This window comes from Thalassophryne amazonica, chromosome 16 (assembly GCF_902500255.1).
Source record: "Thalassophryne amazonica chromosome 16, fThaAma1.1, whole genome shotgun sequence".
Classification (NCBI taxonomy): domain Eukaryota; kingdom Metazoa; phylum Chordata; class Actinopteri; order Batrachoidiformes; family Batrachoididae; genus Thalassophryne; species Thalassophryne amazonica.
The window spans coordinates 80911024-80931038 of NC_047118.1; the positions used below are offsets into that span (position 1 = coordinate 80911024).

Consider the following 20015-nt stretch of genomic DNA (forward strand, 5'->3'; position numbering starts at 1 on the left):
TCAGCTCCTTTTTCCTCACAACAGTACGGTAGAGCGAATGTAATACCACCCCTGCTGCGCCGATTCTCCGGCCAATCTCACGCTCCACTGTCCTGCGACTCATGAACAAGACCCTGGGGTACTTGAACTCCTTCACTTGGGGCATATAATTAAATGTATTATATTTTGCGGAAAATTTGCAATCTCAATGCAAACTTTAAAAGTATTAAAAGCACTGATTTAATCATCTTAACAGTAATTTAAATTTGCAGACAAATTTGCAATTGCCACTGCAGGCCAAAAGAAAGCGAGCACAGACAAAATATTTGTCCTATTTGAACAAGAGCTGAACCTGGAATGATTTCATTGAAAAGGATAAAACCTGGACGAAAATCTTCCTGAATCATAGTTTGTCACACTTTCTTGTTTCACTAAGGGAGGCTGTGCACTGAAGATTGTTTATGATCATTAAATTGCTGCTTTAACAAGCATGGAGTGCAAACGTCTGCTGTTCACACAAATGATGATGCGATTGTTTGTGTAAACATTAAACAGTTTGCAAATGGAGGTCACGTGATGCAGTGGAGCTAGGTAGATGTTTGGCCGGAAGCTCTCTGTGCAGTTAGCTTAAAAGGGACCTCTTGTCATTTTTTTGGTATTATAATGTCATTCTAAGTGGTAAATAAAGCTAAAAAATAGCTTTTTCTTTTAATAATTATCACACTAAACATATTCTGCAAAAATAAATCACCACTAGAGGTGCTTCATTAAAACCAGTAGTGTGACGTAAACATGTGGGGTAATGTGTTTATATACAGCTGGAAGCCAGAAGCTTTGCAACTCTTTCACAAACTTATAAACAGCCAGCCAAGTCTGTCCAGACACACATGCTATTTGTGACAATCGCGCTGATCACACCTGAACTTTGTGAAACTGTGGTCAGTCCGCCTTATCGACATTCTCCCTCTGTTGCACACAGAATTCAGTATGGATAAATAAGGCAGCTTGGTCCCCACGCACATACATCATAAAATTTCTGACCAATCACATCCGTTCATTTTTTATTTTATCGATTTGTTAATAAAAATAAAATAAAAAAACCATAAGGGTGGGAAATACATGTTTTATCAGATAAAATAAGAATTATTTTTAAGCTAGTCCCTCTTTAAACTTATTCTGAAACAACCATTAAATTTATCATCTCGTCTGGAAGTTGCAGTATGGACATGAGAACTCGAGACAAGTCCAAAAGTTCTGCTGCTGCACAAGCTTTGTCTAGGGAAGCTGAGACATGGACAAACTGTCATATCAGCCGGTATAAATGGTCGATACCTGCAAAAATGCTGAATATCGACACCAACAATCGGCCCAGCCAATAATTGATTGATGCCTACAACACACAACTGCAGGCTGTTACCCAGTGACCAGAACACACAACTGACTATGAGCATTGGGGGAAGGGGGCGGGACCAATAATTTAGACCCTGGCAGTTTTTGTGAAATAATTTTGTTTCTGTATACAAAGTAAAATAAAGTATGCATCCAAAATAAAACTAAACTGTTTAGAAATGATATGTTGAAAATTCCTTGCTTCTGGAAAATTGTGAAGAAAATGTTAAATTTCATGGGGAGCAGGCGGCCAGGCGCTAATAATTTTGTCCTCAACTGTACATAGTTGTTGGGGGAAAACAACAACTATTATCTTCAAGTCATGTTCTCTTCATTCCACCTGCTTTGTTTGTTTGTTTCTGTGTGCAGGCACTCGCACACACAAACATGTGGTCGCATCTCCTGAGCCCAGCAGTCATATGGGGACAGAGAGCAGGCAGGAACAGAGCAGCAACGCGATACAAAACCTGTCTCATATCAATTTATTCTCCTGTTCATTTAAAGTGCTAAAGTCCTGGTACATAACAGGACAGAAAACCTCATTTTTCAATTTATTTTCATTTATATAATTCAAAATAATAATCATCATAGCAGGCCTATTCGCTGTTTCGCAGTTGCGAATCTCGCGCTGTCTTGCAGTCCGTGCCTAGGGCTGCCACGACTAGTCACGACTACGTTGACTATTGAAACCATCAACAACTAATTTAGTAGTCGAGTTATTTGCTTTGAACCTTGAACCAATGAAGCAGTGCTTTGATCCGCTGCTTCTTGGATGTTTGCTTCGCTCCTCTTGAGAAATGGCACCTCCGCTTCTTATCCCTTTTCAAAGCCATTAAAATGTCAACCGTGAGTCACTTTTGTGTGGATTAAAGTGACTAACTGGGACTCCTGTCTTGTTGCGAGAAAGAAACAAGAATCGTCCTCCGTTCCGTTGCTCCAAACACTGCGCCGCCGAGTCAAGTTAGAAAGACAGAGTCCACTCGGAATTAATAACTTCAAAGCGAATCGTCGTTTAAATCAAATGACACCTCTTTCCAAATGTAATACAAACAATAAACTGCAATTGATCAAACATCCCCCCCCCCCCTCCCAAAATGAGATGTCCTGGCTGACGTGCAGCAGCCCAAGACTGTATGGCTGCAGACCTGCAGACTCCGGCAGCCAGCTGAGCTCAGCTCAGACGTATGGAGAGACATCCATGTCATTAATGTCTGAAAGGAAATGCTTTTGACAAAAACTACAGATTTTTTTCTATCTATGTCCAGAGATCAAGGATTCACCATGTAAAGTTTATTTACAGTAGTGTTCAGAATAATAGTGCTATGTGACTAAAAAGATTAATCCAGGTTTTGAGTATATTTCTTATTGTTACATGGGAAACAAGGTACCAGTAGATTGTCACAAATCCAACAAGACCAAGCATTCATGATATGCACACTCTTAAGGCTATAGCATATCAAAAAAAATAAATAAATAAAAGTAGAAAAGAGGGTGTTCACAATAATAGTAGCGTCTGCTGTTGATGCTACAAACTCAAAACTATTATGTTCAAACTGCTTTTTTAGCAATACTGTGAATCACTAAACTAGTATTTAGTTGTATAACCACAGTTTTTCATGATTTTTTCACATCTGCGAGGCATTAATTTTGTTGGTTTGGAACCAAGATTTTGCTCATTTACTAGTGTGGTTGGGGTCATTGTCTTGTTGAAACACCCATTTCAAGGGCATGTCATCTTCAGCATAAGGCAACATGACCTCTTCAAGTATTTTGACATATCCAAACTGATCCATGATACCTGTATGCGATATACAGGCCCAACACCATAGTAGGAGAAACATGCCCATATCATGATGCTTGCACCACCATGCTTCACTGTCTTCACTGTGAACTGTGGCTTGAATTCAGAGTTTGGGGGTTGTCTCACAAACTGTCTGCGGCCCTTGGACCCAAAAAGAACAATTTTACTCTCATCAGTCCACAAAATATTCCTCCATTTTTCTTTAGGCCAGTTGATGTGTTCTTTGGTAAATTGTAACCTCTTCTGCATGTCTTTTATTTAACAGAGGGACTTTGCTGGGGATTCTTGCAAATAAATTAGCTTCACACAGGCATCTTCAAACTGTCACAGCACTTACAGGTAACTCCAGACTGTCTTTGATCATCCTGGAGCTGATCAGTGGGTGAGCCTTTGCCATTCTGGTTATTCTTCTATCCATTTTGATGGTTGTTTTCCGTTTTCTTCCACACGTCTGTTTTTTTTTGTCCATTTTAAAGCATTGGAGATCACTGTAGATGAACAGCCTATACTTTTTTGCACCTGCGTATAAGTTTTCCCCTCTCCAATCAACTTTTTAATCAAACTACGTTGTTCTTCTGAACAATGTCTTGAACGTCCCATTTTCCTCAGGCTTTCAAAGAGAAAAGCATGTTCAACAGGTGCTGGCTTCATCCTTAAATAGTGGACACCTGATTCACACCTGTTTGTTCAACAAAACTGACAAACTCACTGACTGAATGCCACACTACTATTATTGTGAACACCCCCTTCTCTACTTTTTTTACTAATAGCCCAATTTCATAGCTTTAAGAGTGTGCATATCATGAATGCTTGGTCTTGTTGGATTTGTGAGAATCTACTGGTACCTTGTTTCCCATGTAACAATAAGAAATATACTCAAAACCTGGATTAATCTTTTTAGTCACATAGCACTACTATTATTCTGAACACTACTGTTTGTCCAGAGTTTAAGGATCCAGTGACCAATTTCATATTTATTTACTTTAAGACTCAATAAAATGTTGACATAGAAAACCTGTAAAGCCTACTTGTAGCACACAAAAAATTCACAGGAGGTATCAATAAGGGAATCGATAAGAAATCGGATTGATAAGCGAAATCGATAATGGTATCGATATCAATAAAATGCAATAAACTGCAATTTACGTATGATCCGACTAGTCAACTAATAGCAAAAATAATCGTTGACTAGTCGCCTATCAAAATAGTTGTTTGTGGCAGCTCTATCCGTGACTCACATGAGAGGTTGGCTTCAGCAGATTTCCAGTGTCAGGAGCTCAGCACTCACAGTGTAAACACACCTCATGAAATATGGACAATAAGACAACATCGGGGCACAAGCAGGAGTCCATTACAGGTTCTACACCTCCTCTAGATAACCCTCTCAACTTGGGAGAGTGTATCATCATCGCTCGTGAACTCTCTAAATTAACGCAATCCACATCCTTGCTTTGCCACTGTTTACATGCGCTGTGAGACGGTGGAATTCTGCTGGCGCAGCGGTGCATTCTGGGAAGCGCAGAGGGCCGCCAGGGGAATTATGGGAAATGCTGAAGTATCGAATGGAGGAAGGATCAGCCTTTATAAGCTGCTCAAAACTGCATACATTTCTAACTCATTCCAGACTAAAATATAACTGAAAAATGACAGAAGTTCATGTGGTAGCTTGTCCTAAATGATGCATTTCCAAACAAACAAATGGAGGAAAAGGCACAAAACCCATTTCAATATCCCCTTTCTTCACAATGTAGCAGGAAATAACTTGATCCACATTAATATACACAAACTTCAATCTGCTCATCTAACTCCTAATGCCAAAGACCACACCTCCATAAAATGTATTGAAAATTATTCACAACTCTTTATACCATCACGCTGAAACACACAAACACCGGTGATTATGTAGCATATCAGAGGAAGGAGCAGCACTCGACGTGGCTGGCTTACGTCATGGTCAGCTGAGTCTTCACATGCACAACCAGAGACATATCCAGATGATATAGTCACACATTTATAAAAAAAAATAAATAAATAAATAAAAAGCGAGGGAGTGGTGGCTAAGGATGACATAATGCTTTAGAGTGAGCAGTAAAAACAGTCCTACCACAGTGCAAGAAGTGTGCTTTGAAAACTTTGTTGTCTCCTGACATTTCCTGGCCCATTTTCAGCAATCGGGCTTTACTTACATGCTGACAAAATATAATTTGTAGGTTTTTCAACAAAATGCAATGGAGCTGTATTGCAGGACTGTGTAGTAAATGCACCCTGCAGCAGTGCCACAAACAGCACCCTTAAATTAGGTGTTTGCTCACTGGCTTAAGATCATTTCCAATAAGTGGAGCTGATGTGTATATGCTGTGTAATTTTAGAGTCCACTTAACCAAGAGCTGTAGGAACGTACTCCACAATTCAGACATGATGTACTGTATACGCTCATTGTGCTTACCAAAGCTCCAGCTTCACTCTGCGTCCATCCAGAAGAATAGTGGTGGTTTTATAATCGATACCTGGACAGAGGAAGGACAGGCAGACGCACTCATTAAGCAAATGGATGCACCAAGAAAGCCGGCATCAATTAAGATTACAATGCTACAAGTCAGAAGCTGAAAATCGATGAAATGACTCATCACTATGTGCCTCTTAAATTGCATCAAAGTGAACGTTTTCTCGACTCAACACTGCCGCGGAATCCACTGATAAATGTGACAGCTGTGCATTTACGATGAACAGAGTGGAAATCTTTCAGGCCCTTTAATGTATCCAACTTATTCTTACACAAGCTGCACCACCTTGATTTGGTCTTTTAATATGCCATTAACTTGGACAGTTTCCTTGTTTTAAGTAGACTTTGCTGTATGTCATTACCTGTATTTCCATTACAGATTTGCCCAAAGATTTGGTCATGCTTGCAGAACATCCATCCATCTATCCATTTTCTTACGCTTTATCCGGAGTCGGTTCGCAGGGGGCAAGCAGATCAAGCAAAGCCGCCCAGACCTCCCGATCCACACACACCTCCCCCAGCTCCTCCGGGGGAACCCCAAGGCGTTCCCAAGCCAGCTGAGAGATGTAGTCCCTCCAGCGTGTCCTGGGTCTTCCCGGGGGCCTCCTCCCAATGGGACGTGCCCGGAACACCTCTCCAGCGAGGCGTCCAGGGGGCATCCGGAAAAGATGCCCGAGCCACCTCAACTGACTCCTTTCGACGAGGAGGAGCAGCGGCTCGACTCCGAGCTCCTCCCGAGTGACCGAGCTCCTCACCCTATCTCTAAGGGAGCGCCCAGCCACCCTGCGGAGGAAACTCATCTCGGCCGCTTGTACTTGCGATCTCATTCGTTCGGTTGTGAGCCAAATCTCATGACCATAGGTGAGGATCGGAACGTAGATCAATCGGTAAATTGAGAGCTTTGCCCCCCTACTCAGCTCTCTCTTCACCACGACGGTCCGATACAGCGACCGCATCACTGCATATGCTGCACCGATCCATCTGTCGATCTCACGCTCCATCCGTCCCTCACTCGTGAACAAGACCCCCAGATACTTGAACTCCTCCACTTGAGGCAAGGACACTCCACCGACCTGAACAGGGCAAAGCACCTTTTTCCGGTCGAGAACCATGGCCTCGGATTTGGAGGTGCTGATTTTCATCCTGGACGCTTCACACTCGGCTGCAAACTGCCCCAGTGCATGCTGAAGGTCCTGATTTGATGAAGCCAACAGAACCACATCGACCGCAAACAGCAGAGACGAGATTCTGTGGTTCCAAAACCAGACCCCCTCTACACCCTGGCTGCGCCTAGAAATTCTGTCCATAAAAATAATGAATAGAACCGGTGACAAAGGGCAGCCCTGGCGGAGGCCAACTTGCACTGGAAACAGGTTTGACTTACTACCGGCAATGCAAACCAAGCTCCTGCTGCGGTCGTACAGGGACCGGATAGCCCTTAGCAAAGGACCCTGGACCCCGTACTCCCGGAGCACCCCCCACAGGGTGCCTCGAGGGACACGGTCGAACACCTTCTCCAGATCCACAAAACACATGTGGACTAGTTGGGCAAACTCCTATGAACCCTCGAGCACCCGATGGAGCGTGTAGAGCTGGTTCAGTGTGCCGCGACCAGGACAAAAACCACACTGCTCCTCCTGAATCCGAGGTTCGACCATCGGTCGAATTCTCCTCTCCAGTACTCTGGAACAGACCTTACCGGGGAGGCTGAGGAGTGTGATCCCCCTATAGTTGGAACACACCCTCTGGTCCCCCTTCTTAAACAGAGGGACCACCACCCCGGTCTGCCAATCCAGAGGCACTGTCCCCGACCACCACGCGATATTGCAGAGGCGTGTCAGCCAAAACAGTCCCACAACATCCAGAGACTTAAGGTACTCAGGACGGATTTCATCCACCCCAGGAGCCTTGCCACCTCTGTGACTTCGGCCTGGGTAATGGATGAGTCCGCCTCTGAGTCCCCAGTCTCTGCTTCCTCTTCGGAAGACATGACGATGGGATTGAGGAGATCTTCAAAGTATTCCTTCGACCGCCCGACAACATCCCCAGTCAGGGTCAACAGCTCCCCACCTGCACCGTCTGCTTCCACCTCCTGAGGCGTCGGACGGTTTGCCAGAATTTCTTCGAGGCCAACCGATAGTCCTCCTCCATGGCCTCCCTGAACTCCTCCCAGACCCGAGTTTTTGCCTCTGCGATCGCACGGGCTGCAGCACGCTTGGCCTGTCGGTACCTGTCAGCTGCCTCCGGGGTCCCACCTACCAACAAAGACAAGTAGAACTCCTTCCTCAGCTTGACGGCATCCCTTACTTCTGGCGTCCACCATCTGGTTCGGGGATTGCCGCCGTGACAGGCACCAGAGACCTGACCACAGCTACGAACGGGCGCATCGACAATGGAGGTTGAGAACATGGTTCACTCGGACTCCATGTCTCTAACCTCCCCCGGGATCTGAGAGCTCTCCTGGAGGTGGGAGTTGAAGACCTCGCTGACAGAGGGTTCCGCCAGTCGTTCCCAGCAGACCCTCACGATACGTTTGGGCCTGCCAGGTCTGACCGGCTTCCTCCCCTCCCAGCGGATCCAACTCACCACCAGGTGGTGATTGGTCAACAGCTCTGCCCCTCTCTTCACTCGAGTGTCTGAGACACGTGGCCAAAGGTCAGATGATACGACTACAAAGTCGATCATCGACCTCCGGCTCAGGGTATCCTGGTGCCACGTGCACGTATGGACACCCTTGTGCTCGAACATGGTGTTCGTGATGGACAAACTGTGACTAGCACAGAAGTCCAACAACTGAACACCACTCGAGTTCAGATCGGGGAGGCGTGCTTCCCGATCACCGCCCTCCAGGTCTCACTGTCGCTACCCACGTGGGCGTTGAAATCCCCCAGGAGAACAATGGAGTCCCCAGTCGGAGCGCTATCTAGTACCCCTCCCAGGGACTCCAAGAAGGTCGGGTACTCTGCACTGCCGCTCGGCCCGTAGGCCGAGACAACAGTAAGAGACCTGTCCCCGACCCGAAAGCGTAGGGACACAACCCTCTCGTTCACTGGAGTGAACTCCAACACATGGCGACTGAGCTGGAGAGCAAAAAGCAATGCGACCCCAGCTCTCCACCTCTCCCCGTGGGCAACGCCAAAAAAGTGAAGCATCCAGCCCCTCTCCAGGAGTTGGATACCAGAGCCCAAGCTGTGCGTGGAGGTGAGCCCGACTATCTCTAGTCGGCATCTCTCAACCTCCCGCACAAGCTCAGGCTCCTTCCCCCCCAGTGAGGTGACATTCCACGTCCCAACAGCCAGGGGCTGTGAGCATGGACCGGGCCGCCGGGCCACCCGCCCTCGACCGCCACCCAATCCTCTCTGCATCTGACCCCCATGGCCCCCTCTGCAGGTGGTGAACCCACAAGAGGGCGGGCCCACATCGCTCTTTTGGGCTGAGCCCGGCCAGGCCCCATGGGCTAAGGCCCGACCACCAGGCGTTCGCGCGCCTGGCTCCAGGGTGGGGCCCTGGCTCCACCATACCGGGCAACGTCTCGGTCCTTGATTTTTTTACTGGTCATGGGAGCTTCTGAACTGCCCTTAGTCTGACCGTCACCTAGGACCTGTTTGCCTTGGGAGACCCTACAAGGGGCACAAAGCACCCGACAACATAGCTCCTAGGATCATCCAGGTACACAAACTCCCCCACCACGATAAGGTGGCAGCTACAGGGGGAGGCTTGCAGAACATCGATTTAAAATAATAATAAAAACTGTCATGAAACAACAACATTTCCATTGAGTTATTGAATGCCTCTGCTGGGTTTCATTTATAAATTATAAACTTAAGCATAATATTAGAATTAGGTAGAAGGTGTTACATAATGTTAATATGTCAGTGGTATGATGTCAACATGACTCCAGATCACTTTCTCTCTGTGGCAAGCAGGACTCAACCAAAGCCACACATTTGGCTGCTGAGATATTTTGATGCAGCTACTGATGCAAACATATTCACACACACCAATTTCCAATTCATCTAACCTGCATGTCTTTGGAAGTGGAAGGAAACCTGAGCCCCGCCCCGGGAGGGAATGGACGCAACCGTGGGGAGAACATGCAAACTCCAGACAGAAAGGACCAGGTGGGAAGCAAAATCACAACCTTCTTCCTGTGAGGCAACAGTGCTAACCACTAAACCACCCTGGCTCCATCATTCCATCCCTAATAATTAATGAAGCATGAGGTGACAACATGTCATTCTTTTTGCATTTAAAAACGGTTGAAAACCATGATTAATTACATTAAAACATTTTAAAATAGCCGTCAAGAAAAAAAAAAAACATTCCTGTTCTCCTCAAGAAGAGGAATGGACATTTCAGTCACAAAAATAGTTTGGCTGCTTGAAAGTTAAATATAAATGCTAACATGCAGTCTACACCAAACAAGTTCCCACAAGAAAGTAATTTATTTACTTTTAATAAGTAAAAGTGAATGTTCACTGTTCAACAGCCAGGACTGAAGCAGGAGTGCGCTTTTGTCTTTTTTTTTTTTTTTTTTTTTTGATAGCATGGAACACCTGCTGCTTCATGTCTGGACATGTTCACCTGGATTTGCAGATCACGGTTTTGTGGGTCACACAGTCTGCTACAACCAGAAGTCAAACAGGTTGTATAATCCATTTTCCACCCCCAACACTGTTTTTCCTACATGTTCATGTGCGATTGTGTAGAACTTTTTATAAAACATGTCCCGTCCTGTCCTGCTAACCAGCTAAATGTCGTTTACAGACATTTCCTACTGGAGATAAACGTAGCTAGTTACACCACCTTGATCAAAATACACGATTTCACTACTTAGCCTACTGATTAGCTTTACATGTCTTCAAGGTGGCAGAAAACCCAAATCTTTAAGACACTATTCAAAAAGGACAAAAATCAGATCCCACCTTCAACATATTTTAAAGGCTGTCACTGAACGCACGTGTCACGTTGACGCGTCACACGTGAAGTGTTGGACTCGTACATCACTAATCAGCTGCTAAAGTAACCTGTGCCCTGATTACTGTTAAAACGACAATTGGTAACAAGATCACATTAATTAACTAACAAACTAACAAGCTGACACCAATGCGGACAAAATGAGGTAAATATTAAATGAATCCTTTTCCACACTCCATCTCACGTACCTCTTTTACAGTGTGCATTCAGTTTGGATTTTCTTGTGTGAAAAATTCTATTTTTGATGGGTGTTAGTTGTTTTCCAGCCGTAGAAAGTCCAGGGAAAGGTGTTAATTATCCAATGCTGTCATGTTTGTGGGGATTTAGCTGTAAGACGCAAGGGTGAAAAAGGACAATGACGGAAAAGGACAAAGTTGTACCTATTTGTTTATATATATGTTCAAGTTCATATATTAAAATGTTCTACATGGAAGTGCTTCCAGGCCGGTGCAATCGGCCGCACAGCAGTGAAAAAAATACACACAAGAAAAATCTAAACTGAATGCACACTGTAAAACGGTCACAGGAAATAGAGTGTGGAAAAGATTTAATATTTACCTCGTTTTGTCAGCAATCTTGCCAGCTTGTTAGTTGGTTAATGCTAGTGAGTTATCACTTGTCGTGGAAACAGTAATCAGGGCGCAGATTACTTTAGGAGCCTTTTAGTGATGTGCAAGTCCAAAGACGCCAGACATGACACATCAATGTGACACATGCTTTCAGCGACAGTCTATTTTAAACAATAAAGCACATTATATTTATTTGTTTGATGAATGTGGAAAATTACTGAGAGAAATTTATAATTGTCTGCCAGCAAACTGTTCAACATAAAAGTCCACACATATACCAGGTGTATTGCTGGAAAGTCAACAATAAACTAAAATTTCCAACTTTCTGGATGTAATGAGTCATAATGGAAAATAAAGGCACGGTCATAGCAGTAACAGATATGAACAGCAGTGCTGCAGCAGGAGATCAGGTCTTTCCGGCTCTCCACCATTTAAGTGTCAGCCTGTGGCAAATTGCAGCTACTGACAAACAACATTAGCAACATCTAGTTTTCCAGGCAGCATAAAGCTGGTGCTGAGACAAAGTGCTGAGCTCAGTCTGGCCTAATTGTGTTGGACTGAGAGTGTTAGAGTTGCTTCTTCGCTTTGCCAAGTCTCACAAATAATCAATAGCTCTAATATCCGGTTATCTTACAATCCTGGTAGTGGTGTAATGAACCATAATTGAGCCGTACAGAAACCCCCCACCACCACCACCACACACGCACACCGACAAAGTTTGGCACACATATGAACAAATACCTATTAACAGTGGATTAATTGCAACGTTTATATAATTTTGTTATCAAAGCAATTTTAACTGTGCAAAATGCAGTTGTGCATTCACGCTAACAGAGCATGTAAAAATCAGATGGCCTGAATATACCTGAATGGAGGAGACTGTCTGCAGCAGCAAATGTTCTGGAAAAATTGACAGCTACACATGGTGGTTTTAGACTCGCCTGCAGTCCCAGGGATCTCTACCATGGCAGCAAATTCCTCTAACTAGTTTCCTTTTTGTTTGTGGTCTCCACACAGCTTGTTGATTCAGGACAAGTTGGTGAGACAGCAAGAGAGAAAATGCAGTGGTGGTCCAGGGCGCTACAGAGTGATCATCTTCAGCTCAATCAAACGTGTGAATCACAGAAATAAAAACAGCATTTAGTGATCGTTTCATTGTTCTGAAGCACAAATTTACACACAAGGTTCTTCCCCCTTCTGTGACTTGTTTTTGAATTGGATTACACATGGTCATTTGATTCATGTATTGTGCAGCACACTTTTTTTTGTTTGTTTGTTTTTTGATGTGTCACGCCAGACCGCCTTCAATATTTTGTCAGTTTTGTTGGTTTTATTTTTGCACAAATGACAGAATCTCACAAAACATCAATCTGTACAGATATGAAATAGTCGTAGGGAGCATCATTATTCGGTGACCATCCCACCAGTTAAGTCTTATACAGTCACTTGCCCAGTTCCGGATCATTGCCAGTTCCGGATCACTGCTGTCGTTTTTGCGCCGCAGTTTCTCGTAATCAGCACGAATAAGCTAATACTTGGTACCAATGGAAAGATTGATGTTTTGTCTACAAACGACCACAAACTCGACCGGATCCAGTCATCCTTGTGATCAGCAGAGGAATCAAAAATCCCGGTGTCTGTGGTGTGCGCGCTTTTTTTCACTCACTCATTAATGCAAGTTTTAAAGTAACGATCTCTAATACGTACCAAAGGTGAGTTAGCCATTCGGTGGTTTTGTTTCTAGAGTGGGAAAATACTTACTTACTTGGGTAGAAAATGTCAGTGTGTTGTGTCTTGCTGCAAATTGCTGCGCGCATTTATCTCCGACATGAAAATTTGCCGGTTGTGGATCACTGAAGCAGCAGCCTTGTGTCTGTAGTTCTGAGTCATGTGGACTTTGGGGGTCATCTCAAAATAAGGAATGGGCATGAATGTGGGGGCTTTTACTTTTTAAATTCGGGAGAAATCTCACCTCCACACTTCATTTTTTGCTCGTAAAAATGTATAACGGCGCCTTTCGAAATAAGTAAATTCTCATTTAAATAAGTATAATTTCTATCATTTTGTGTTCAAAATACATTCTCGGGCACAGTGTGTATCATTCTGCATTAGAAGGGCTCCAGCCAGATGCCAGGAATGCCCCCAAAGTGACACAGTGTTGTGATCCGGAACCGGCAAAAGTGATCCATTTCTGGCAAATATTTGCACCACACATAATGTGGCTTCACACTTTAAGTAGAAGGGCTACCCCATCTAGACTTTTTCAGCTAAATAACATCCAAATACCCAATACAATAATACACAATTAAAGGACATTCAGTTGCATTATGGCTCCATATAGCGGGACTTTAAAAAAGGTGATCTGGAACAGGGCAACCATCTGTACTAATTCATACAAAAGGTCAATTTCTGTAATAAATTGGTGCAGTCTGTCTAAATTTGTATGCAGCAGACTGATCTCATGCAGGGACAGCGATCCATTAAAAATGTGTATCGTACACTTTGGGTTTTAGGTTCATTTTAATTTCTTTTCATTTATATAGCACCAAATCACAACAAGGTTGCCTCAAGGCATTCATATTTTGGAATAGGGAATTAACCAAATCTATTCTTCCAAACTTTATGGATGGAATAATGCAGTTGCTTCACTTCAACTGGTTGGCTCATTGTTGTAGCGCCTCCCACACACAGAGCAGGCTGACCTATCTCCTGCAGAGAGCAGGAGACAAGAGGGACACAAGCAGCGCAACTTACTTGAGGGTTGGCGACTTATGGAAACAAACACGCAAGTAAAGGACAATATATTGGGGCCAGAAAAGGATCCTGTTCACCTTTGATATATATATACACGAGGGCTGTCAATAAAGTAAGGGTCCTTTTTATTTTTTTCAAAAACTATATGGATTTCATTCATATGTTTTTACGTCAGACATGCTTGAACCCTCGTGCGCATGCATGAGTTTTTCCACGCCTGTCGGTGACATCATTCGCCTGTGAGCACTCCTTGTGGGAGGAGTCGTCCAGCCCCTCGTCGGAATTCCTTTGTCTGAGAAGTTGCTGAGAGACTGGCGCGTTGTTTGATCAAAAGTTTTTCTAAACCTGTGAGACACATCGAAGTGGACACGGTTCGAAAAATTAAGCTGGTTTTCAGTGAAAATTTTAAACGGCTGATGAGAGATTTTGAGGTGATTCTGTCGCTTTAAGGACTTCCCACGGTGCAAGACGTCGCTCAGCGCTCTCAGCCGCCGTCGTCAGCCTGTTCAAGCTGAAAACCTCCACATTTCAGGCTCTATTGATCCAGGACGTCGTGAGAGAACTGAGAAGTTTCAGAAGAAGTCGGTTTCAGCATTTTATCCGGATATTCCACTGTTAAAGGAGATTTTTTTAATGAAAGACGTGCGGACAGATCCGCGCGTCGGGACGCAGCCGACGCGGTGCGGTGGCACAGGAAAAACACCTCCGTGTTGATAACCATTTGTAAAATCCAGGCGGCTTTTGATGGCTTTCAGTGGAGTGAGTATATGAGAAATTGTTTAACAGGCAGGACATGTTCCAACTTGTCCTTAAGGCTTTCAACAGAGGTGTTTTTCCTGTGGCGGAGCGTCGCGGCGGCACGTCTTTCATTAAAAAAAATCTCCTTTAACAGTGGAATATCCGGATAAAATGCTGAAACCGACTTCTTCTGAAACTTCTCTGTTCTCTCACGACGTCCTGGATCAACAGAGCCTGAAATGTGGAGGTTTTCAGCTTGAACAGGCTGACGACGGCGGCTGAGAGCGCTGAGCGACGTCTCGCACCGTGGGAAGTCCTTAAAGCGACAGAATCACCTCAAACTCTCTCATCAGCCGTTAAAATTTTCACTGAAAACCAGCTTAATTTTTCGAACCGTGTCCACTTCGATGTGTCTCACAGGTTTAGAAAAAATTTTGATCAAACAACGCGCCAGTCTCTCAGCAACTTCTCAGACAAAGGAATTCCGACGAGGGGCTGGACGACTCCTCCCACAAGGAGTGCTCACAGGCGAATGACGTCACCGACAGGCGTGGAAAAACTCACGCATGCGCACGAGGGTTCAAGCATGTCTGACGTAAAAACATATGAATGAAATCCATATAGTTTTTGAAAAAAATAAAAAGGACCGTTACTTTATTGACAGCCCTCGTATATATATATATCAAAGTATAAGTCGATACAGGCATTATCGTGACAGGCCTACTTATGATCATCTTCAAAAGGCATTTTTGACAGGTGCGACTTATAGTCTGGAAAATATGTGGCATGTGATTCACAAAAGATCCACATTTATTTTTGGTTCATGGCCCTTCAAAGGAAAAATGCACCCACCTCTGTGCTGGAGGAAGCATAACCCTGAGATCGAGTATCTTTCAAAGATCCTATATTTCCACACTATGCAGGCCTACTGGGCATTGTTGTCTCGCTTGAGGGCTATTGTTTAAACTGACCGATGAAATACATTGAATTAAATGAAATATACATGGGAAAGATGAAATGCATTATGGGACATGAAGTTTCATGGGGGATTTAGTGCTCTTAGCCCGGAAAAAAAAAAAAAACCTTTTACAGTTTTGCTTCAGACAACAGCTGGTGATTTGAGTGTACGATCCTCTTCAATGGACGACTTCGTTACCAAGTTAAAGTTGAATGAACCATCATCTTAGTTGTCTTTATTGTTAAGTTAACACGTAACTTAAACACTTCAAGCTTAAAGCTAATGATGGTTATATAAGAGCAGCTGCATGCTGGTGTGGTAAGCCGCAATTTACGTATGATCCAATTAGTCGACTAATCGCAAAAATAAATCGGTGACTAGTCAGTTTATGGCAGTCCTACTTTGTTGCACTGCTAATCTGGTAATATTTGCAAAATGGCATAAAACATGGCACACTGCATCTGTACTCATTTTGTGCAAGTGTGCATGTTTTATATAGTTTTAAGAGTGTCTGCAAATTAGTAGTGCAACAAAGTCGGGTACAGCAGGAGGAACGGCACACGTGCTGCAGCACAATGCAAAACCAAGCAGATATTAAAATTAAATTAATACTGGAGATGATCAGCCATGATAAGTGGTAAATAATCTATTTGGATTATTTCTTAGCCCTTTAGGAAACAGAATGAGTCTGCTTTCAGCAGTGCCATCAGCTGAAGCTCTTAACACAGCACAAAGACGTGCTCCATTGTCTAACAGTTTATTTTGGGTTTTATTTTGAAGTTAAATACTGTGTTCAGATGTAGCCAGAACTTGCTGCTAGATGCTTCTTGTCCTGTTGTGTCACATATAACTCAAAAACAGGTGGGTTTTCTCCATTAAGGAATGCAGCATGGAATCATGTGCATTCTCCTTCAGTTTATACAAAGAAGCTGAAATAAAGCCATATTGCAAATGTACTTACATAAAAAGAACATTACAAAAATGACTGAAATGTAAATAGAAACACAGGTTTGCATAAAGAACATGAAAAACACTAATTAACAGTGAGCAGCACCAGTATTCCTATCCCCACATTTAATGTTTAAAAATCGATTATTTACCATTGTGAATCTATTCAGAAACATACACGTCCGCATTATGATGCATCTACGGCTGAAACGATAAATCGAGTAACTCGAATAATTTGACTACAAAAAATGTTTGTGGCAAAGGCTTCGTTTGAGGCTTCGTTTAAGGCCCCTTCACACATAGTACGAATAAGTACAAATCAAGGTGAATCATGGTGGAACAGCTTGTATGAGCGAACCATGAAAACATCGCGCGACGGGGAGGTGTGAACGATCCCGCCGCAATTGTTTGTGCACGTGAAGGTGTCGTGCAAGCACCTGGGATGTGGCCCACCACATCGTGCCGCTGATGTGGAAAACAATAAAATAACAACCGGCTATGTAATTAGTGAATATCACTGGGTTGATATAAAAGGGGGCACAATACAGAATCCCGTGGTTAAATAACTCCGGTTAATTAAAAAATAAATGCCACTCATGGGATTCAAGCCTGCAATTTACAAAGGCCCTGATTACCAGACAGAAAATTTACCACTGCGCTACAATCACTGTCTTATAACACGAGCGTGAAATGGCTAAAATCAACAAGCAGATAATGTATTTTTTTAAAGGGAAAAAAAGTGCCAAGATAACTGACCAAATGGTGTTTGTTACAGCATATTTCTGTTGACACGTGACTGAAAGTGGCATATTTGCCACCCACACTGTTGGGCTGTCATATAGTCCTGCGCCACTCACAGGAGACACACGTCCTGTCAAACAGACGTGACATGCAGATCGCCTGCTGCGTGTCCACATGAACTGACGGTCCGTTTCTCCAGCCCACTGCAAAAGTGATACGTTTTTATGTATTTCCACGTGACGAGAGCAAGCACACAAGCACGTATCTGTCAAAACACGGTATGTGTTCTCCAGCTTGATGTCCAGGACCAGAGATGTATAAACAGCTGTTGGCAGCCAGCCACACCCCTGTCCCATCAGCACACAGACCAAGGTGTCACTCTGTGATCAGATGAGAGGCGCGTGGGGTGGGGGGGGCGCGAACCAAAACACGCCGTGTGTTGGGGGGAGCAGGGGAGAGCACGTAAAACACATGCACACATGTTGTGGGGGCAGCCGACACTCTGGCACGCCACATGCGTAATTGGCAACTTTACAGTTGTGGGGGCACTTAGACAATTTTCACCGCCAGCTCGAAAGTGATCGTCTGCTGACTGTTTTCGTGCTAATAGCGTGAATGGCCACAAATTTTTTAAGTGCCAAGCAAATGATGTAGATGTTCGTGTGCGTCACCTGGAATTTGGCCGCTACCTGCTACGACTGTCTTTCAGCCGCTGGTGTGCGCAAATAGTTGTAGCAATAGGTGTATGAGGTGTTGGAGGCAGTTACGATTTATTGCATACGATTCCTGCTACACGCGCAATTCAACCACATTCGTACTATGTGTGAAGGGGCCCTTAACGCTGTAGTACATACACCAGGCCTGTATGTGGCACTGTAACACTCCCACAAAAAAAAAGGAGAAGAAGACCTTAAAAATGCGCATAACTAATGTAGGAGCTAATCAATATAGCAGGTGACGCTACAAATTTACAAAGCCGCACGCTGAGTAAAATAAAGGCTTTTAAGAGAAAGGGTCTGCGCTGATCATCTGAAACGGACTTACTGCACATTTAAAGTGAAGCAGTGTCTTTGTATTTTTTTTTTTTTTTTTTTTTTTTTTTTTAAACACGGTTTGGTCCACTGGCTGCTCTCCACCTCCACAGATGAAGCAAAAGGATGCGCACTTTAAGTGAATCATGTTTAACTATTCAAAAAAAAAAGAAAAAAAAAAGCCTTTATTCAGATTTTATAAGCATTTTTATTAACAGGCTGTACAGTTAACTTATCAGAGCAGCTTTTGTGGAAACGCTGCACTCCACAGCCATTTTTCAAAGGCTGTGTTATTTGCCAAGTATCCACAGAAAACAAGGAATTTGACTTCAGTTTGAGCTGCACTCTGTACAACACGTATAAATATACAATAGACACTGAATAAATCACAGTAATAAAAAGTGCAAATGAAATGTGCAATCAGAAGTGGTAAGACGTCACCATCAAGTCACTCAAGTCATGAATCAGCAAGTCCCAAGTCAAGTCTAAAGTCATAATGACCACCAAGTCTTTGCAAGCTGACTTGAGACGTGCTGATTCATTCATGACTTGAGTGACTTCGTCCCACCTCTGTGTGAAATAAGAGGCAAAAAAGAATGTCCTGTACACAGACTGAAGATTTCACAGACTGCCTGGGCTCATGGTTCAGCAAAGCTCCAAAACTCTTAACATTGTGAAAAAATAAATAATTACTCAGGAAAACAGAGAGAGAGAGAAAACACCCTAAACTTAAAAGTCTGCATGATGGCACAGCAACATTGCGCCATTGCTAAGTGAGAGCCCTGCCACTACTGATATTGTTTAAAAACACAAAAGTACTTTTTATCTGATTACTCGATAAAATAATCGATAGAATACTCAACTCCAAAAATAGCCTTAGATGCATCTAACAACACGGGGCTGTTGTCTAATAATTGCCAATATTTTTGTTTTAGGTATCATTTACATCTTCCTTTTCATTTAGGGAGGGAGACCTCATTTTGTGGCCCTATTAGCAGCATGCTGGAATACAAATTCATCCACAGCCTCCGGGCCATGCCTACAATATGTTAGGAGCAAAAAAGAAACTGACAAAAAATACAGTGGTTCTCACCGAGCTGGATTTATAAGAAGGCCTGCAACTGGTGTCTCACAGCACTTATAATGCTGAACATGCTCTAGAAATCACCTTTAACTGCTGCAACAACAACAAAAGGACTGGCCTTCAGAGAATGAGTGTCTGTGTAAACACACACACACACACACACACAACCAGAGGGATTGTCTTCACAACGCTGACACACGCCAAAAGGTAGCATCACTCTTTGGGCGATTTCATTGGCTAAGCACTAGTGAAAGCGGGTCAGAGCTGACTGATGTATTTTTCATGAACAATTCCTTTCGTTCTATCCAAAAATGGAATCAACAGTCTGAATCATAAAAGCACATCTGGCAAATACAGGAACCATTCTCACCTGCATAATTACGAAGGGGTGGGAGAAAGAGATATTCAAATAGCACAATTTAGTTTATTTTAAAGACATGAAAAACTGTTTTTAAAGCTCAGGATCAATGTCATACAAACTCAATTGTTTATAGAGGAGATGGAAAATGAAGTACTGCTTTTATTCATAATACATAATCTCAG

At 43.5% G+C, this 20015-nt stretch overlaps 1 protein-coding gene across 3 annotated transcripts in view; it reads right to left on the reverse strand.

Annotated features, from left to right (window-relative positions):
* Positions 1-20015, reverse strand: part of rab40c (RAB40c, member RAS oncogene family) — a 72808-nt gene that overhangs the window by 34082 nt on the left and 18711 nt on the right. For all 3 annotated transcript variants that reach the window (XR_004565652.1, XM_034190530.1, XM_034190531.1), the window contains one exon: positions 5616-5676. Coding sequence is in view for 2 of the 3 variants with exons in the window: in XM_034190530.1 (XP_034046421.1) it covers positions 5616-5676 (61 nt within the window). In the remaining variant the exon portion in view is untranslated. The remainder of the gene's footprint in view (positions 1-5615; positions 5677-20015) is intronic.